The 22419-nt window shown below is 40.4% G+C and overlaps 2 protein-coding genes across 2 annotated transcripts; both read left to right on the top strand.

The window, feature by feature from the left end:
- Positions 1–6978: 6978 nt before the first annotated feature.
- abracl (ABRA C-terminal like) lies at positions 6979–12963 on the top strand. The gene is given in 3 exon segments (NM_001160560.2): positions 6979–7031; positions 8038–8103; positions 12227–12963. Coding segments are annotated over 2 exon segments (246 nt in total). The 5' UTR covers positions 6979–7031; positions 8038–8042; the 3' UTR covers positions 12412–12963.
- A 1016-nt stretch (positions 12964–13979) lies between these two features.
- On the top strand, positions 13980–18854 carry heca (HECA ribonucleoprotein granule regulator). Its single transcript, XM_021600462.3, has 4 exons — positions 13980–14434; positions 15751–16839; positions 17931–18085; positions 18363–18854. Exons 1-4 carry the CDS (start codon positions 14272–14274, stop codon positions 18525–18527), a joined length of 1572 nt encoding a protein of 523 aa, XP_021456137.1. The 5' UTR covers positions 13980–14271; the 3' UTR covers positions 18528–18854.
- The last annotated feature ends 3565 nt before the right edge of the window (positions 18855–22419 follow it).

Here is a 22419-nt window from a genome sequence, read left to right on the forward strand (position 1 = left end):
GTAATTCATTGTACAGGACAAACTAACCAAAAATCAAAGAAACTGGAAATCCTTGAGAAAGCGATTAAAAGGTTATTGGATCTCCAGGACTTCAGTCAGAAGTCCTGGCAAATCTAATAGGAGTGACTTACTATTGGAGGCATTAATGTTATTATGGTGAATTGAGGGACTGGGTGTACTGTAGTAGTGAGATTATGTTGGGTCCCAGCCCATTTGGGTGTGGAAGGGAATGGCCATTGGTTCTACAACTTTTAAATGGGCTTTAAAATGACGTGATCATTTTCCACTGGGTAGAGGTGAGGCCAAATATAACATCAGAGCCATTTTGATAGATGTGTGGTAGAAGAGATGGGACTCTGAGCCCAAGGTCTGGCATTTATATGCCCTCAAAAGAAAAGGTTGGTGGACCAAGATTCAAAGGTCAGATTAAGGAAGTGGTGTTTGCTTGATTGCACCTACATTGAACTTGTCATTACATCTGGTTGGTAAACATGTGTATGGTCGACGAAACGGTGCCTCATGTTATATTGTTGAAGAGAGGGAACGATTTAAGTGTAGGGGGGTTGGAAGGGATTTGGGGGTGGGTCTGTTAGTAGGACTCTTATTTTCTCAATGTACCGAGTTAGGTAGAAGGATTTAGAAATGTGGAGATAATGTTTTAAACTGTGATTGACACACAGTCCAGCACAGTAGGTGGTGGCATGCACCTTTAATTTTTGTTTGCAGACTGCCATTATATAATCGGATTTCGCAGCTGAAACATTGCAGGGAATACTGTCTGAAGATGCTCCCCCTCTCAGGCCCCAGAGCCTGTGTGGGAGCTGAGTACATTTGACCAAGTGAAGGAGTACATTTTTGTTTTGTGAGAATAATAGCGCTCTGTTCGAATACCCATATGGAAACTATTAGTTCATTTTAGTATACTGTTGTTGAATGGTGTCTTTTCAGTTGCGTGTACTAGCGCTTTGCCTGTGTACTGTAAGTTGATGCTGTTGTTATGCAATCTCTTGTTAGCATAACAAATTACTAGCTAGACATGTTTGTAAATTCAATATGGAGTGCCAGAGTGCACTCAGAGCGTTCATAAATTCAGTGTGTTGTCAGATTGTCCGTTCATAAATTTGAAGTGCTTTAGCTGAGGAGTAGCGTTGATCCGCGAGAGTCAGAACATTTGACTCGCAACGGCACTGTAAATAAGAATTTGTTCTTAACTGACTTGGCAATTTAAATAAAGGTAAAATAAAGTAAATTCAAGCACCCAAGCTAACTTGCTAGCTACTTCCAGACACAAATGAGAACCTCACTCGTGAGTATTTTACTCACCCTAGCAGAGCTGGTTAGGCTGTTTTCATGTTATCCAGAGTGTTGGTGACTAACTATGCTGCTGGCAACAATTTAATTAGGCTTTTTTTGCTGAGGTTTACTGACAATTGCCACATTCAATGAGTGAGCATTCGTAAATTCATCAGTTATTCTGAGCTCTGGCACCGTCAGAGGAGAGTGCTCTGAAATTGGACTAGATGGCCAGAGTGAATTTACAAACACACCTGAACCACTATACATACCCCTTAGCAAAGCTATGAATTACGTGAATAATCAAGTCAATAAATGTTGGGTAGATTGCATGAAGTAAATATACTGGTAAGTTCGATGTATTAGTAGCCAACTAATGTTAGTAGGTAGCTAACATATCTGGTACATACTGCTGTAATGCTATGCGGTTTGTAAGGATAGCGTAGCTAACAAATTGTCTGCCAACACAATGTAACTTATTTGAAAAGGCATTACTTTATTACATTGCTCAACATTTTCTTAACATTTGTCATAATTAGTTAAAGCAATAAATTTGAATCTGCTCTCATCAGACTTCTGTTGCATATTTTCCGCCATTTTCTTCAAATCTGAAAACGTTGTGAAGCCACGCCTATTTCTGAATAATTCAAATCAAATTTTATTTGTCACATACACATGGTTAGCAGATGTTAATGCGAGTGTAGCGAAATACAAAAGTGCGGAAATGGTGTCCATTGCTTGTATACTTCGTATTTTGGCGACTAGTACGACATCCGGGAACTTTGTCATACTAACTATATCCACACTCTGACCACTAAGCATACTACATACTCAATTTACATCAGACATAGTATGATTAGTGAGGTTAGTATGAGTATTAGAACCCAGTTTGAGTATTAGAACCCAGCTTATGAGGTTTATTTTTTTCATTACCCTATTTATTTATTTTTTTGTTAAACTATGTTTTCATCCCACCAAGCGGTGGCAATATACCTCTTTGGATATAGTCTGCCAATAAAACCTTGAAGAACCACCTAGGTCCAACAGTGCATGTCAGAGCAGAAACAATGAAGTCCAAGGAATTGTCCGTAGATCTCCGAGATATAATTGTATTAAGGTATATCTGGGGAAGGGTATAAAACAACTTATAGAGTGTTGAATGTTTCCAAGAGCACAGTGGTCTCCATCTTTTGAGAAATTGAAAAAATATGGAACTACCCAGACTCTGCCTCGAGCTGACCTAACTGGGCAAGAAGACCTTTGGTCAGGGAGGAGACCAAGAACCCAATGACCACTCTGACAGAACGATAGAGTTCCTTGGCTAAGATGGGTATGCAAAAAAGGCACATGAAAGACTTCAAGCATAAGGCAAAAGATTCAGTGGTCTAATGAGACAAATGTATCTCTTTGACCTGAATGCAAAACGCTATGTCTGAAGAACCAGGCACAGCTCATCACCCGTCTAACACCATCCCTACTGTGAAGCATGGTGGTGGCAGCATCATGCAATTGGGGATTCTTTTCAGCAGCAGGGACTGCGAGACTGGAAGGGATATACTATTGTCATTTACTGCCGTCATTGCTGGAAGTCTACAACGGCTCAATACATTGGAGATGCCAATGAGGCATTAAAAAAAAACTTTTTATTTAGACTTTTTGGAAGTACATACAGGCCCTGACGGCAGTAAATGGCGATAGTTGCTATTCAAAACTCCATATTTGGTGAGTAACGAATGTATTTTAACATTAAGTTTTAATCTGGCCAATGGCAAGTTGAATGGATGCTTCCTGGGCTTAAAGGTGATTCACCTTATCCACATCTCCTGCAAGGCCAGATTCTGGTTCAAGAGACTAACCAAGAACAGGAAGTGGGTATTTTGAGTCCTGCTGCTAATTCTGCCAGCTGGGATAGATGTGTGATTGTCAGGTAGGCTACAGTGACCAAAAGAGAAACCGGGGACACTGGTCAGAGAATATTTCATAAACCTAACCTACCTGACCAGTTTATAACATTTTGGTCAATCTGCATGACCATCTGTTCTTAAGAGCCAGTTTGGGCAGAGCCCTCTGGCCCTCAGGGTTGTCCGGCTGAGTATCGAATATTTTAAAAACCCTTCGACATGATTGGAAGGAAGACTCAAAACCAGTACCCTGTTCTGTAGTTATCTTTGAGGTAGCAATGTGACCCCCAAAAAATGAGTTTGCCAATAAATAAAAAGATATGGGTTGAAACACAACCTTAGTTCAAACACACTCCGATGCCAGTAGCCTTTTTAAAAGCTTTTTTTTTCTATAGGTTTTTTTAATGAATGGCTTTGTTTGCAGTAGTCAATGGCTAAACCAAGCACATGCAGCAACAGACGATACAGCCACCGTGCATATTAGTGCAGTGGAAATGGCAAAATGTAGATATGCTAATCGTGTCCAACAGCGACGCTCAACCTCTTATTTTTTTCATAATACCAAATTATCAATTTACATCCCTACATCAAACATGTCTAACAAAACACAGCTACAGACAAAATGCATACACCACCATTCAAAAGTTTGGGGTCACTTAGAAATGTCCTTGTTTTTGAAAGGAAAGCACTTTTGTCCATTTAAAATAACAAAATTGATCAGAAATACAGTGTAGACATTGTTAAATGGTGTAAATTACTATTGTAGCTGGAAAGGCTTTTATTTTTATGGAATAGCTACATAGGCGTACATAGGCCGTTTGTCAGCAACCTTCACTACTGTGTTCCAATGGCACGTTGTGTTAGCTAATCCAAGTTTATAATTTTAAAAGGCTAATTGATTAGAAAACCCTTTTGCAATTGTTAGCACAGCTGAGAACCGTTGTGCTGCTTGAATCTGGAGCATCAGCATTTGTGGTTTCGATTTACAGGCTCAAAATGTCCAGAAATAAAGAACCTTCATCTGAAACTCATTAGTCTATTCTTGTTCTGAGAAAAGAGAGGCTATTCCATGCGAGAAAATGCCAAAGAATTGAAGATCTTGTACAACGCTGTGTATTACTCCCTTACAGAACAGCGCAAACTGGCTCTAACCTGAATAGAAAGGAGTGGGAGGCCCTGGTGCACAACTGAAGAAGGCCAGCATCCCGGAGTTGCCTCTTCACTTTTGACGTTGAGACTGGTGTTTTGCGGGTACTATTTAATTGCCAGTTGTGGACTTGTGAGGCGTCTGTTTCTCAAACTAGACACTCTAATGTACTTGTCCTCTTACTCAGTTGTGCACTATGGCCTCCCAGTCCTCTTTCTATTCTGGTTAGAACCAGGTTGCGCTGTTCTGTGAAGGGCGTAGTACCCAGCGTTGTACAAGATCTTAAGTTTGGCATTTTCTTGCATGGAATAGCCTTCATTTCTCAGAATAAGAATAGACTGTTTGAGAATAAAGTTCTTTGTTTCTGGCCATTTTGAGCCTGTAATTGAACCCACAAACACTGATGCCCAACTAGTCTAAAGAAGGCTAGTTTTAAATTATTCAAGTTTTCAGCTGTGCTAACATAATTGCAAAAGGGTTTTCTAATGATCAATTAGTGACTTAAAATTATAAACTTGGATTAGCTAACACAACATTCCATTGGAACACAGGAGTGATGGTTGCTGACAATGGGCCTATGTAGATATTCCATTAAAAAGTCTGCTGTTTTCAGCTACAATGGTCATTTACAACATTAACAATGTCTACACTGTATTTCTGATCATTTTGATGTTATTTTAATGGACAAATATTTGGCATTTTCTTAAAAAAAATAAAGAAGCATTTAAATGACCCCAAACTTTTGACTGGTAGTGTACACGCAGAAAAAGAAAGTCCTCTCACTGTCAATTGCGTTTATTTTCGGCAAACTTAACATGTATAAACATAAGATTCAACAACTGAGACATAAACTGAACAAGTTCCACAGAAATTGAATGAACAAAGGAGGGGTCAAAGGTAACAGTCAGTATCTGGTGTGGCCACCAGCTGCATTAAGTACTGCAGTGCATCTCCTCCTCATGGACTGCACCAGATTTGCCAGTTCTTGCTGTGAGATGTTACCCAACTCTTCCACCAAGGCACCTGCAAGTTCCCGGACATTTCTGGGGGGGAATGGCCCTAGCCCTCACCCTCCGATCCAACAGGTTCCAGACGTGCTCAATGGGATTGAGATCTGGGCTCTTCGATGGCCATGGCAGAACACTTTTTGCCAGTCCTGTCTGGTCCAGTGACAGTGGGTTTGTGCCCATAGGTGATGTTGTTGCCGGTGATGTCTGGTGAGGACCTGCCTTACAACAGGTCTACAAGCCCTCAGTCCATCCTCTCTCAGCCTATTGTGGACAGTCTGAGCACTGATGGGGAGATTGTGAGTTCCTGTTGTAACTCGGGCAGTTGTTGTTACCATCCTGTCCCGCAGGTGTGATGTTCAGATGTACCGATCCTGTGCAAGTGTTGTTACACGTGGTCTGCCACTGTGAGGACGATCAGCTGTCCGTCCAGTCTCCCTGTAGCGCTGTCTTAGGCATCTCACAGTACGGACATTGCAATGTATTACCCTGGCCACATCTGCAGTCCCCATGCCTCCTTGCAGCATTCCTAAGGCACGTTCACACAGATGAGCGGGGACCCTGGGCATCTTTCTTTTGGTGTTTTTCAGAGTCCATAGAAAGGCCTCTTTTAGTGTCCAAAGTTTTCATAACTATGACCTTAATTGCCCACCGTCTGTAAGCTGCCAGTGTCTTAACGACCGTTCCACAGGTGCATGTTCATTAATTGTTTGGTTGCATGGGAAACAGTGTTTTATACTCTTTACAATAAAAATCTGAAGTTATTTGGATTTTTACAAATTATCTTTGAAAGAAAGCGTCCTGAAAGGGCTGTTTTATTTTATTGCTGAGTTTTTATATACAAAAAAAATACAATTCTAGTGCAGTTTGTATTCACTCAGAAAAATCTCCATGATTCAGGGAGATATTATCCCTAGTGAATAACAAAAATAATATCTTAAAGATGATTCAATCAAAAATATTTGCTATTTTGGTGTAGAATTCTGGAATTTGTCTTGTTTAAAGCAACAAGAATAAAAAATAAATCACAATAATTTAGATGGTCTTGTTATCATTGCAATAGTAACATATCATTTGTCAACAACATGGGTGGTGTTCAAAAAGGTAAACAAGTATTCTGCAAGGTTTTTCCCAAAAATCTATCATAGATATGTTACTATTGCATTGATAACAAGACCATTAACATTCATAGAACAAGTGAGTCAAACGTTCACTTTTTCGCAGATGTCATCATTAGCCACAAATTTGGACAACACAGAATTACATGGATATAGCTTATGTACAATCTTAAAGAGCACTTCCTTAAATTTGTTTGCTATACAATATTTTGTAATGCATCAACCAAGCTTTTTTTCCAGACAATGTCAGGAGTAAGCATGTTCCAGAAAAAACATGTTCCTCTAGGCGTAAATTGGTTCCGGAACATTTGCCTTATGTACGTATTAAAACAAGATTTTTCACGTAAGCCTATGCCTTCAAAACTGAGCTCTGTATAAACTAGGTGATCATCACCAAAGCTAAAAGGAGTTTTAAGCTCCCCCTCCCTGTAGCCAAAGAAGGAGTGGTCATGACGTCGGCAATACTGCCTTTTATGGTACGGTTTTAATTTGCTTCGTCCCTCTTTCTCTTCCTGTTGAATTCTACTCAGGCATCGTGTTATATCGGGATATCGCTCTTACTCAGGTAAATACCGCAACCTAATAACAATTAAATGTGAAATAGAACATGCGCATAGTCTGTTGGGTTATTAGCCTACATTTAAACTCTATCATCACTTTAGCCGGCAGCCTCTCGCATTTCCTTCCATTGTCTGCCATAGCCGTGTTTATGTAGTCTATAATCAAATTATTTTATTTTTATTTTTTAAAGGATCGAAATAGTCAAGCTGGACAGGGGTCAAGTAATGGGTCTCGAAACGGATTCACCGTCTATTTCAACGTGATTGATTCTAAATTCCCTTAACTAGTGACGACCGATCACTACCTATCACAGCAACAAAGTCATATCTCGCCTATTTCTACAATTTCTCTTCTTAAAATGTGACTTTAACCCAAACCACACTGCTAATTTTTGCTTAAACTTATATTTAGACAAAGGGTGTTTTTTTTTGTCACCATTACAGCCCATTTTGACTTTGCGGCTGTGGTAAATAGGTTAAACCCTACTGAGCCCAGCTTGCCTACTTCCGCATTGATAGTCTTTTTCTTTTTTTTTTTTTACCTTTTTATTTAACTAGGCAAGTCGGTTAAGAACAAATTCTTATTTACAATGACTGCCTAGGAACAGTGGGTTAACTGCTTTGTTCAGGGGCAGAACGAAAGATTTGTACCTTTTCAGCTTGGGGATTAGAGCTAGCAACCTTTCATTTACTTGGCCCAATGCTCTAACCACTAGGCTACCTGCCGCCCCACTTTTCATATGGAAGGCAATTTTGTTGCAGCTTGTTACAATGTGAAACTGACTTGTTTCTGCTGCTGCGTAGGCTACATTTTTGAGAAACGGACCATCTTTATAATACTGTGATGGTGTATCCTGTCTTAACCAGGAGCCCATTTATCCTATAATACATTACAAGAGATGTTATGACACATGTCTACATTATGACACCCCCTCTCCCTTGCTGCTTTTGGTTTCTGGGAATGCCCATATAATATTGGCATGTGACACTTACATTTTGTTACACTTCTAGTTGCAATGAACGTCCAACATGAAGTATCTCTGCTTGTTGGAGAGATCCAACGGCTTGGCAGTAAAAGTAAGTATAGTCTTGTATTACAGTGCACTTTGCTTATAACAAATAACCAATGCAATGGGGGTTGCCCTATTGACCGGGGCAAGTGACCCGAGTTGTCACAAGTTGAGGTTGCTCCATTAGGCAGGTGACTTTTAATTATTATTTTTTTTTTACTGATAACCAAAATCCTAATTCCAGTAGTCTGGTCCTTCTAGTTCCGTATGTGAAGATGAAAATAGATACTTAATTCAGGCAAGTGATCATAATCTTCAGGCGTCCTTTCAGACCTCAATGTCAATCCCAAGGATGAAACCAACCGGATGAAGTGCTTAATCAATGTACTTTGCAAGACCATCTGTTTATAATTATCAAATCAGCAGGGATAGGTGGTGTGATTCCTGTAATAGAGGTTGTGCTGTAATCTGAAACTTCTACAATTCTTTCCAAATAGGGTGTGTAGACTTATTTTTTATTTTTATTTTTTAAATTTTTCCCTCCCAGCTAAATTCTAACTAGTGCTGAGCCATTAACCATATTTTCAGGGGGGGTTTCGGTTATTAAACAACACATTTCCAACTTTGGTTCAATTACTTGAATTCCATTTAGTTTCTCGAGAGAAATCAAATCATGAGAAATTAAGTCAAGAACAGTATATGGGATGCTGGTCCAAAGGGAGTCGTAGTTTTTATTAAGCAACATTTCAACCTATACTGAACAAAAATATAAATGCAACAATTTAAAAGATTTTACTGAGTTATAGTTCATATATGGAGATCAGTCAATGGAAATAAATTAATTAGGCCCTAATCTATGGATTTCAGATGTCTGGGCAGGGGTGGAGCCAGGGTTGGCTCTGGGAGCCGGTAGGTCCAGCCACTCCAAATTCGTTTTTGTCCCCCCTCACAGGTCTGGTGGTTATTTCTGCAGTAAGCATGCCAATTGCATGCTCCATCCACTTCAGACATCTGTGTCATTGTGTGACACAACTGCACATTTTAGTGGCCTTTTCTTGTCCCCAGCACAAGGTGCACCTGTGTAATGGTTATGCTGTTTAAACAGCTTCTTGATATACCACACCTGTCAGGTGGCTGGATTACCTTGGCAAAGAATAAATGCTCATTAAAAGAGTAGTAAACTAATTTTGTGCACAAAATTTGAAGGAAATAAGCTTGTGCATATGGAGAATTTCTGATATTTTATTTCAGCTCATGAAACATGGGACCAACACCTTACATGTTGCGTTTTTATATTTTTGTTCAGTATAGTTTAGTGGCGAAAAGTGGTAATTAACTGCAATGGCCATAATCCATTGCACCTGTTCGTTACCGGCTCAGACACAGATGCAGTTGTTGTTAAACTACCCAATTGTCATACTTGAGTAAAAGTAAAGATACTTTAATAGAAAATGACTCCAGCGAAAGTCACCCAGTAAAATACTAGTGTCAAAGTATTTGGTTTAAATATACTTAAGTATCAAAAGTATAAATGATTTGTATAGCCAAAACTCAGACATAATTTACAAATGAAGCATGTATGTTTAGTGAGTCCACCAGATCAGAGGCAGTAGGGATGACCAGGGATGTTCTTTTGATACGTGTGTGAATTGGACAATTTTCCTGTCAAAATGTAACGAGTACTTTTGGGTGTCAGGAGTAAAAAATACATTATTTTCTTTAGGAACGTGGTAAAGTAAAAGTTGTCAAATATAAATCGTAAAGTATAGATACCCCCAAAATGACTTGTAGTATTTTTACTTAATTACTTTACACCACTAATTTTATGCCGGTTTGTTTAGATGCACACAGACCCCATACGCCACCGTATGAGAGAGAGAGAGACAACATAAAGAATGATAGGGATAGAGTTATTGAAAGTATGCCTGATCTACTTTGAAGAACTAGTCAAATGATATCTTCAGAGAGCAGCATCCTTAGGCAGGCTTGCCTAGCTTAATGGGGTGACTAAAGACAGTAGCCTACAGTATGGGAAGAACAGAAATGTCTGGCTGCCTGAGATGAGATGACGACTTTAAGTAAAATTATAAAGCCATCAAGTAAAACTAAGTAACATAAATATCTTAAAATAGTTAATTACTATGTGGACCTGACTGAGACGATGGAATATTTTCAATGGATCTCATTGAACCCTAATTGCTTGTTTTTGGCTTTGGCATTTCCATTAAAAAGCTCTACTAATTTTAATGTCAGTATTTCATAATGCAGTTGCTTAATAAAATATATCAAATCGAAATCCATGATTTTGTTTTCAAATAAGCATAACTGAACCGACCTCAGCATTAATTGCTCAGCACTAGTTCCAACAAACAAACAAACGTTGCGTAGAGGCATGTTTGTTCTATATAACATTTCTATCCAAAATGTTGTCCTGCTGAATGCTCCCCTGGTTCAAGGGCTTGGTGGATAGTTGAGTTCATTAGCACTGGGGTGGAACCAAAGTCTGCATACCATGTGGATCCCCAACACCATCATGCAATTAATGTGATCCATAGTTAATTGGTGCACTGAAAGTAAGCCTGTTTTGTCTTCATTTGGACACCAACTTTATCCTCCGGCAGTGGAGCATCCAGTTTGTGAACTCATCTCAGACTTTTCCAAATAACCACCCCATATTAGCTCCACTACCTCCATGCTCTCTCCTGCTGTTGAAAATCCCCTGGCTTTAATTCCTTGTTTACAGAGCAATGCATCCCCCCTATTTGCTCCTCAGCTGCCGCAGCCTATTTGGGAATGGCTAGTTTCAGTGTCATCCCCTGCCAATACTGTGCAGTGCTAGAGGAAACACTAAACATGGTACCAGTCAAAAGTTTGGACACCTACTCATTCAAGGGTTTTTCTTTATTTTGACTTATCTACATTGTAGAATAATAGTGATGACATCAAAACTATGAAATAACATGGAATCATGTACTAACCAAAAAAGTGTTAAATCAGATTATATTTTAGATTCTTCAAAGTATCCACCCTCTGCCTTGACAGCTCTGCACACTTGGCATTCTCTTAACCAGATTCACCTGGAATGCTTTTCCAACAGCCTTGAAGGAGTTCCCACATGCTGAGCACTTGTTGGCTGCTTTTCTTTCATGCTGTGGTCCAACTCATCACAACCAATCTCAATTGGTGAGATTCATTTTAAATTAATCAGACAAGTGTCACCAGCAAAGCACCCCCACACTATCACACTTCCTCCATGTTTCACGGTGGGAACCACACATGCGGAGGGCATCCGATCACCTACTATGCGTCTCACAAAGACACCAAAAATCTCAGATTTGGACTCATCAGACTAAAAGACAGATTTCCACCGGTCTAATGTCCATTGCGTGTATTTCTTGGCCCAAGCAAGTTTCTTCTTCTTATTATTATTATTATTGGTGTCCTTTTGTGGATTCTTTGCAGCAATTCGACCATGAAGGCTTGATTTGACGCTGTCTCCTCTGAACAGTTGATGTTGATATGTCTGTTACTTGAACTCTGAAGTGTTTATTTGGGCTGCAATTTCTGAGGTGCAGTTCGTTCTAATTATCTCATCCTCTGCAGCAGAGGTAATTCTTTCCAGATTGACTGACCTTCATGTCTTCAAATAATGATGGACTGTCGTTTCTCTTTGCTTATTTGAGCTGCTCTTGCCATAATATGGACTTGGGATTTAACCAAATAGGGCTATCTTCTGTATACCAACACTACCTTATCACAACACAACTGATTGGCTGAAACGTATTAAGAAGGATATACATTCCACAAAAATTAACTTTTAACAAGGCACACCTGTTACTTGAAATGTAATCCAGGTGACTACCTCATTAACCTGGTTGAGAGTGTGCCAAGGGTGGCAACTTTGAAGAATCTCAAATATGAAATATTTAGATTTTAACACTTTTTTGGGGGGGGTTACTACATGATCCCATATGTTATTTCATAGTTTTGATGTTTTCGCCAATATTATTCTACATTGTAGAATATGAAGAAACCCTTGCATGAGTAGGTGTGTACAAACATTTTGACGAGTATTGTTTATGTGATAGACATTCACAGGTGTTTCAGGAACGTTTCGTTTTCTTTCTTTTTTTTATTATTGAAGGAATACAGGATTCTCTTTTTTAATACTACCTTGCCTTGTTTTACAGATGCAGATGGACAAACTTGTGTAAAATTTGGTGTCCTGTTCAATGACGATAGGTGCGCAAATATCTTTGAGGCTTTGGTTGGGACTCTGAGGGCTGCCAAGAGGAAGAAGATCATCGCATTTGAAGGGGAGCTGCTCCTGCAAGGTGTCCATGACAATGTTGACATCACACTCCTGCAAGAATGAAACTGATGGCTATCGTTATTCAGATGCAAAGTCAAGTTTCTTTGAGGCGTTACTATTACATCTACCAACCAGGGATCACAAATCAACATTTTGATACATTTTTAGGACTACAAATGTACAGGCTGAGAATGTAACACTTTGTATACCACGTTAGAATATTGTTCATAACGAGTATATTCTAGGGGACGAAATACACCTAGCTGTTTTAGGAAACAAATTACCTTACAGGAATCACCAAATGGCAACTTCATTTATTGTTTACATGGTCATTTTGGTACCTCTTGTGGACTTCCTTAGAAAAACTAAGATGGCAGTGTTTCAAGAGAGGCTTTTGCACATATTGATTTTTATTTTATTCATGCTAATGTTAAGCATTTGAGTATGTATTATTCAAGCTTTTATATGTTCGCATGACTGTCTTTTCTCTATCGACCACTCACAAACCTTTGCCTTCGCTATAACCAAGGGGGATTAAGCCAATGGATTTCCTGTGTGATTCTTAGTAGTATTTAATGACAGGGTGATTTGTGCCAAATAAAAATTAGGTTTTGTAATGTTCCTCAGGACCAAATGTTAAACTGACCTTTGAAATTAGACTCGTTTATTTAGAATACAAGTTTGCCTCATTCCAGATACAGTGTTGTATATTATGCAAGCATAGAATAGTCTTAATAAGAGACATATTGATAAAGTACTCAAATGTTGTAGATGGATAGAAATTATGTATAAGATGTTCTCTATTTTACAGGCTAGGGAGTTGTTGATCACATTTCTATACCTGCAACATGTATGTTGTGGCTTACGTAATGTGCCCCTTATCATGAATAAGACTCTGTCATCAAATTGTGTGGGTTACCATGAACTGTGAATATAGGCTTATCATGCATGGTGTTAATGTTCAAAGAAGATACACGATGCTTAGTATTGTGTCCTGGTAGGAAATACATTTGAAACTTGACATGGGAAGCAATAGTAACTCTTCAAAAAAAAAAAAAAAAAATTGGTTTAACAAGAAAAAATAAACAAATGACAAATTGAGCACAATACATGTATGATCATCAAAGTGCAGTTCCTTTCCAAAGTCCAATAATTTCCAAATTATTGACATATTGACAATGTATTCCAAAGAAAGTGTTCTGTGGATGAAATACTCAGTTAATAAAGAACAAACGTTCACTTTGCAGCCTGATTTAAAAAATAAATAAATCTATAGGCTCCATACTACAGATGTATTGCATACAGAAGGGTCATGTGTGTGTATATATATATTTTGTAACCTTATGCTGTGCTATATAACATTGCATTCTTGAAGAAAATGTGAATATATGTATTGTGAAAAGGACAGTAGGCTATACTACCACCAGTCTATTAAGTCTGCACTGATGTCTGCACTTTTAGAAGTAATCATTAAGATAGCTGATAATGCGATAGAGTATGACTTCAATTGTTACCACAGATAACCCAAAGAAAGCATTGACTTTAACCTGAGGAATTACTTGAGTTTTCCTTTCCTACCAGGACCCTTTACGTGGGACTCCCTTGTTAATTCGAATAATAATTTACAGCAAGGTTCGGGGGGCGGAGCAGTGTTTCGTCATGGCGGCAGGAGGAAAACAGAACAGCGCCTGACGGATCTACATTCAGAGCAGGAATCAAAACAAGAAACGGACACGCCTTCTTCGTAGGTTACCTTTGCTGTCACAACTGCATAAACCTGGATGGAGATAATATAGCTGTAAACAGTACCACCTGCAATCAAGAAGAGAATCATTGCATCTCTCAAGTAGGATTCAAATGGAATCCGCAGAAATGTCAGCCAGCCGTTGATGGGTTGAAAGTATTCATATCTGGATCAGTAAAATGCCCAACCAGAAAAGCAACAAGGGGAAGAGAAATAAAAGGACTAATAGTAGTGGAGATGAACAAGAAAATGGAGCCAGTGCTGCCGCAACAGGAGGAGCACCAGGGGTAACAGCAACATTATTAGGGGCTACAGCTGCACCGTTCAACGAGCATAGAAGTGGTAAGAGTGAAATTGTGTCAAAACATGCGTGACCGAAGTTATTGCAATGGATTTTATTTTATTATTGCCTATGAGCTAACGTACGCTTTACGGTGCTTCACATTTTTGTTGTTATCGACTGTAGGCTTCATAACTCACGCGTTATAGTGTAATTGCCAACGAGCATTATGCATTGATCATTTAATGATGCGTCGTAATGGAGCTCTATGCACTGTCATATCACGACGCACACATGTACAGTGTCAGTTGTGGCCTTGTTCATGGGTAGTGCTGGCACCTCGCCGCTTGCCTGCTCAAGTTCAACTTAATTTGATACATTGTCGGTATTGCAACGTCTGTGTCCTGAGTCAGATAAAGTAACACAGAAACGATATAAGTAGGCTGTGCATATAGGCTGTATATACATTATAGTTGGCATCAAAGTTATACCAGGCCTAACTTACTATCTGAATGAAATATGTTTTGTTATGTAAAACATATTCCGGTCGGCTCTTTATAAACAAAATATTACCAATTAATAAAATGTGCTGGGGTAGGCAAATAGCTGAACAATGATGGAATTCATTGTACAGAGCCTCAGGTTTATGTTTGAATCACCCTGGCAGCCTGAAGTTGGTGACTCATAATCATGTTGCAAAGGCATAGACTAGTCCCGTTCTTCTTATTTATTTTTATTTTTAACTGAACTGAGTTTTGATGCAGGTATAGTTAGGCACATTACAGTGCATGCATGGGATTGTTTCTGATACACTGTCTAGAAACTATGAGGGCTGAGAGATGACAATGAAGTACAGGAAATGAAAGGAGGAAATTGATCTACCATACACACACACACACACACACACACACACACACACACACACACACACACACACACACACACACACACACACACACAGAGACAGGGAAACCCTCAGTGTCTGTCTGTCTGTCTGACAGGTATTCAGGCACCACTTCTCAGTGATCCATACTCAATGATGGCTCTTATGTTGCAAGATAACACAGATCCCATTAGCCTTCTTCTTATTATTGAATGTTCACACAGTCCATTACCGTTTTAAAGTTAAATTCCAGACAGACTGTGCATTGATGTTTGAGTCCTGAATCATTCAGTAACAGCATAGAATTTTGTCAGCAGTTTAACTGCTGTTAAACATTGCTGTTTAATATTGTTTTGTTGCTCTGTAATATGTCCAAAGTGAATGTTGAGCCTCAGCATGTTTTTTAAAATGTATTTTCAAGTCATATTTCGTATGGAGATGTTATAATATGTTTATGAGTGATATAGTAACTCTGTTTTGTTTTGTGTGCTGCAGAGGCCCCCTGTGCTACCCCTCTTGTGTGCAGTCTGGCCAGAGACATTGACCTTGACAAGGATGACTATCAACGTGTGGTGTGTAACAGTGATAGCTGCCCTTATGGCAACTGGATGCACTTGCAGTGCTTCTACGAGTGGGAGAGTAGCATCCTGGTCCAGTTCAACTGCATTGGAAGGGCCCGCAGCTGGAACGAGAAGCAGTGCCGGCAGAACATGTGGACTAAGAAGGGATACGACCTGGCCTTCCGCTTCTGCTCCTGCCGCTGTGGCCAGGGCCACCTTAAGAAAGACACGGACTGGTACCAGGTGAAGCGCATGACAGAGGTGAAGAAGAAGGTGCCTCTGGAGAAGAGTCTAGGGAAGTTGAGCAGCTCAGCTGGAGGGGGTGCATGTGGAGGTGGGCTGGATCCCCCTGATGATCCTAAAAGGGGCAAGTTGCCTGGGGGCAGTAAGCTGGCTCACAGAGCATCCAGTCAGGAGCTGCCTCGCCGACAGTCAGTGGATCGGCAGAACTCTCAGGAGAGGGGTCACGGAGGCCTATTCTGTGGAAGCAGCCTGGGGCCCCGCTCACCCTGTGACTCCCCGGGTCAGTCCCCTCCGTCAGGCTTCTCCTTCTTCTCCCCGCCTGCATTCACAGGGCCCCGCAGCTCCCGGCACCTGGGGGAGTTCCTGAAGAATGCGGTGCACATGGAGAGTCACCGGAAGCACATGCTGGCAAGCGGCATGCTGGGTCGCGGAGGCCACCTCGATCACACCATCCTGCCCCTGCCCAGACTCACCCCAGGGGACAACCCAGTGCAGTTCTTGCGGAGGCTGGACCTCACAGAGCTGCTGACCCACATACCCAGACACAAGCTGAACACCTACCACGTACGTATGGAGGATGATGCCCAGGCGGGCCAGGGAGAGGACCTGAGGAGGTACATCCTGTCGGCTCTAAGCGCCAGCCACAGGAACATGGTCAACTGTGCCCTGTGCCACCGCACCCTGCCTGTCTTTGAGCAGTTCCCCCTGGTGGACGGAACCCTGTTCCTGAGCCCCTCCAGACACGATGAGATTGAGTACGATGTGCCGTGCCATCTGCAAGGTAGGTCTTTGGAACAATGTCCATCTCTGAGAAACAGAATTTGAAACACTTAGGCTATCAAAACCAGCAGACTGCCCAACCATTGCGCATGCATGCATGCATGTATGTATGTTGTGATTGGGTACAAACTCAAATATTGCAAACTGGAAATTACATAATTATTTTTCTAATATTCTATGGACATATTTTCCCACAAACAATCTGATGACCTGTAATTAAAAATTTGAAAATGATTGTCTTGAACCCGAGTTTAAGAGAAAGATCACTTTATTGGTGAATTGCACACGTTCCATCTGACGTTTGACTTTGAACCCAACACTGCAGAAAAACACACATGCATACAGATTTTGTAGAGGTGCTGCCACACTGGACCCCCAAGAGCTGTTGTTGTTGTGGGGTTAAGTGCCTTGCTCAAGGGCACAACGGCAGGCAATGTCATCTAGGATTTGGTACCGACAGCAACCCTCTGGTTGCCAGCTCACTTCCCAACAGATTGTTCCTCGTCGAACCTGGGTCGGACATGCTAGCGCGCCTCTTTAACCTCTAGGCTACCTGACACCTATATGCTGGTTCCTGTTGTGGTAGAAGAAATGTGGACAGTGAAATGTTCAGGCTTACTGTTGACAGCTGATCAGGCCCCAGGAGTTACAGTATGTTGCTGCAAGCAAATGATTTGGACCACAGCTGTTTCCAGATATGCATGTTTTAGTGTATTTCAGAATAACTCGTTTGGTTGTGAATTTTCATAATTGTTATTTTGGTCAGCAAGGGTGTTATCCCTTGCATATATTTGAGATAAGAACACACCATAATAAACCTGGCACAATATAATTCATTACTTTCATTGAGAACTAAACAAAATTATTATGGCACATGAATGTGATCAAGCATGACATGCATATCAATCAAGTCAATCTATACTGTTTTCCACAAACAGGTTCTTAGTAGCTATTCACCACATGGATAAGAATTACATCCGTGGCTGAATGCTGTTGCTTTGATCTTCAGGCTTTGTAATGCATGATTATTTTTCACGCTTTAGGGATTATTTGTGGAATCTATTAAACAACCCTATTGTCTCTCTTGTAAAGGGAGGCTGATGCATCTGTATGCAATATGTGTCGACTGTCTGGAGGGAGTCCACAAAATTGTCTGTATCAAGTGCAAGTCCAGGTGGGATGGGAGCTGGCACCAGTTGGGGACGATGTACACCTACGATATACTGGCCGCCACACCATGTTGTCAGGTGAGTAGGCTATTAGTATTTATCTATATATCTTTTTTTTTCTCCTCACGATGAGTTTGAAAGTCATATTTGAGTTAGCATCCAGATGGTTCAGGGGTGTCATTTAAATATGGCAGGCTGCCTACCATAAGGTAGCTTCATGGACCAAAGTCAGTTAAAAAAAATCAGGTTTTGTGTTGGGGCTAGATCTCTTCCTATCAAATCGTCTCATTGACATTATGCATGGCAAAGTCAACTACTCCGGATCCTTAGCCATTTCCTCCATTTGTACCCTTAGGCCCGTCTGAACTGCAAGCACTGTGGCAAGCCAGTCATAGATGTCAGGGTGGGGATGCAGTACTTCTCAGAGTACAGCAACGTGCAGCAGTGCCCCCACTGTGGGAACCTCGACTACCACTTTGTCAAGCCATTCTCCTCCTTCAAAGTCTTGGAAGCTTATTGACAAATGTGCATGCATGCTAGTGCTGTTTCTCTTGTTTCTGTTTTTTATCTAGGCAACTTTATTTTTGGCCCTTAAATACTTTTTTCTGGGCTTTAGTTATTGTTTTATTTTGTATGTATAGAAAGAATATGACTCGACTAAAAATGTCCAAGACAGCATCTATATGATTTCAGAAAAAGTTATATTCATAAGACCTACAATGGTCGGAACTGTCTGGCACTTAAAAAGATGAAACACATATACTGTGACAACAAGTGAATGTATCTGTATGCCAAATTTGCTTTTTTACAAAAGGATGACAAATATATAATAAAGGAGAGAAAGAAATGTTGCATGCTCTTGTTCATCATAATTGCCAAACAGCAAAGAGTAGGCAGAAATTAGTCAATATAAATTACACTATGAATCTCTTTTTTTTTTTTTTTCACCAGTTAAGTTGATTGAGAACACATTCTCATTTACAGCAACAACCTGGGGAATAGTTACAGGAGAGAGGAAGGGGGATGAATAAGCCAATTGTACGCTGGTGATGATTAGGAGGCCATGATGGTATGAAGGCCAGATTGGGTATTTCACCAGGACACCAGGGTTAACACCCCTGCTCTTACGATAACTGCCATGGGATCTTTAGTGACCACAGAGAGTCAGGACACTCATTTAACATCCCATCTGAAAGATGGCACCCTACACAGGGCAATGTCCCCAATCACTGCCCTGGGGCATTGGGATATTTATTTTTAGACCAGAGGAAAGAGTGCCTCCTCCAACACCACTTCCAGAAGCATCTGGTCTCCTATCCAGGGATTGACCAGGACCAACCCTGCTTAGCTTCAAAGCAGGCCAGCAGTGGGATGTTTTAAACATTTTTAGGGTGCCGGACAACGTGACCAGGAAGATTTTAATTGACCAGACATTTCAGAAATTTACTGACCGCCCATATCCATTCACATTGGACTAAATGAGGGATATTGGCCCAAACATTATAGCCAATTAATTTGTATTTTTTTTGGGCTGCTTTCCTAAAATAATAATTGTCCACCTCACGATTCAGCTGTTGGAGATGTGAGCACTAAATGCATCAGGGCATTGCATGCATAGGCCTATAGGCTTAGGTGTCCACTGTATGATATTAATATATATAAATATAGCCTATATCATGGAAGAGAAGGTTAGGCCTAGCCCCAGAAAGATAGAGATATGCCCGGCAGGATGCTAGGACACCAACATGCATTTCATTTAGTGATGGTTATAGAGATATAGATGTACAGAAGGAGGCTAATTCATTCATTGTCAATCAGAATATGCTGTATATAGATAAGCGTTATAGTGTAAGATTATATGAGTAACTCTAATAGGCCTGAAACATTCTTGCTCACCTCAAGTTCAACTGTTAGAGTTGTTTGGAACGCCAGTGCACACTGCCTTCATATCAAAGGCTTGCAGTAGCTAAAGCTTAATAATAGCCACAACAAACCTTCACAAAAGTTTCTAAACTTTTTTTTAGGGTAGTATGAAAAGTAAGTCAAGCCATTGTTTATAGGAAAAATAAGAGCAGGCTATTATATTGCTGCAAACACAGCATTACATTTTGAACTTTTTTAATTGGTTTAACCTTTATTTAACTAGGCAAGTCAGTTAAGAACAAATTCATATTTACAATGATGACCTACCGCGGCCAAACCCTTACCCGGACAACACTGGGCCAATTGTGCGCCGCCCTATGGACATCCCAATCACGGTCAGTTGTGATACAGCCTGGAATCGAACCAGTGTCTGTAGTGACTCCTCTGGCACTGTGCCTTAGAATGCTGCACCATTCAGGAGCTAATTTAATTTGGCCAAAGAAAATGGCTCAACAGAATGGAGCAAAACACTTACAAACTGGTTTAAACCTTTTGAACAGGCTATATTGCAGCAATTTCCAACAAAGGCAGGTGGCTACCATACCCAACAAATTACAGAAATAGGCTAAAGGCTAATTATATTTATTTTACACCTACCTATAACCTATCTTAAGCTAAATACAGAGCACACAATTAAAAAGACAGATCAAAGTTAATTTAGCCAATAAAAATGTCTCAAGAGTTAAACAAAACAGGTTTTGCATGTTTAAAGAACTGGTTTTGCATCTCAGTCTCTCATGGATCAAAGTGGAAGAGAGATTGACTTCCTCATTACTTGCTTTTATAAGAGGTGTTGACAAGCTGAAGGTACCGAGCTGTCTTTTTAAAAGACCAGCACACAGCTCGGGCACACATGTATACCCCACAAGACATGCCACCAGAGGTCTCTTCACAGTCCCCAACTCCAGAACAGACTATGGGAGACGCACAGTACTACATAGAGCCATGACTACATGGAACTCTATTCCTCATCAGGTAACTGTAGAACAGTAGAATCAGATATAAAAAACAGGTAAAAATATACCTTATGGAACAGTGGGGACTGTGAAATAACACAAACGTAGGCACAGACACATGCATACACACACATGATAACGTACGCACTTTACACACAGGTACACATGGATTTTGTGTTGTAGATACAGTGGGGCAAAAAAGTATTTAGTCAGCCACCAATTGTGCAAGTTCTCCCACTTAAAAAGATGAGAGAGGCCTGTAATTTTCATCATAGGTACACTTCAACTATGACAGACAAAATGAGAAAAAAAAATCGAGAAAATCACATTGTAGGATTTTTTATTAATTTATTTGCAAATTATGGCGGAAAATAAGTATTTGGTCAACTACAAACAAGCAAGATTTCTGGCTCTCACAGACCTAACTAACTTCTTCTTTAAGAGGCTCCTCTGTCCTCCACTCGTTACCTGTATTAATGGCACCTGTTTGAACTTGTTATCAGTATAAAAGACACTTGTCCACAACCTCAAACAGTCACACTCCAAACTCCTCTATGGCCAAGACCAAAGAGCTGTCAAAGGACACCAGAAACAAAATTGTAGACCTGCACCAGGCTGGGAAGACTGAATCTTCAATAGGTAGCTTGGTTTGAAGAAATCAACTGTGGGAGCAATTATTAGGAAATGGAAGACATACAAGACCACTGATAATCTCCCTCGATCTGGGGCTCCACGCAAGATCTCACCCAGTGGGGTCAAAATGATCACAAGAACGGTGAGCAAAAATCCCAGAACCACACGGGGGGACCTAGTGAATGACCTGCAGAGAGCTGGGACCAAAGTAACAAAGCCTACCATCAGCAAGGGCATTGAAGATGAAACGTGGCTGGGTCGATCAGCATGACAATGATCCCAAACACACCGCCCGGGCAACGAAGGAGTGGCTTCGTAAGAAGCATTTCAAGGTCCTGGAGTGGCCTAGCCAGTCTCCAGATCTCAACCCCATAGAAAATCTTTGGAGGGAGTTGAAAGTCCGTGTTGCCTAGCAACAGCCCCAAAACATCACTGCTCTAGAGGAGATCTGCATGGAGGAATGGGCCAAAATACCAGCAACAGTGTGTGAAAACCTTGTGAAAACGTTTGACCTCTGTCATTGCCAACAAAGGGTATATAACAAAGTATTGAGGTAAACTTTTGTTATTGACCAAATACTTATTTTCCACCATAATTTGCAAATAAATTCATAAAAAATCTTACGTGATTTTCTGGATTTTTTTCTTCTCATTTTGTCTGTCATAGTTGAAGTGTACCTATGATAAAAATTACAGGCCTCTCTCATCTTTTTAAGTGGGAGAACTTGCACAATTGGTGGCTGACTAAATACATTTTTTGCCCCACTGTATGTGGTAGTGGAGTATGGGCCTGAGGGCACACACTTAGTGTATTGTGAATTCTGTAAAGAATGTATTGTAACGTTTTTAAACGCTGTGTTCTACTCCCTTCACAGAACAGCGCAAACTGTCTCTAACCAGA

Source organism: Oncorhynchus mykiss, chromosome 4, assembly GCF_057628025.1.
Source record: "Oncorhynchus mykiss isolate SJ-2025 chromosome 4, ASM5762802v1, whole genome shotgun sequence".
Taxonomy (NCBI): domain Eukaryota; kingdom Metazoa; phylum Chordata; class Actinopteri; order Salmoniformes; family Salmonidae; genus Oncorhynchus; species Oncorhynchus mykiss.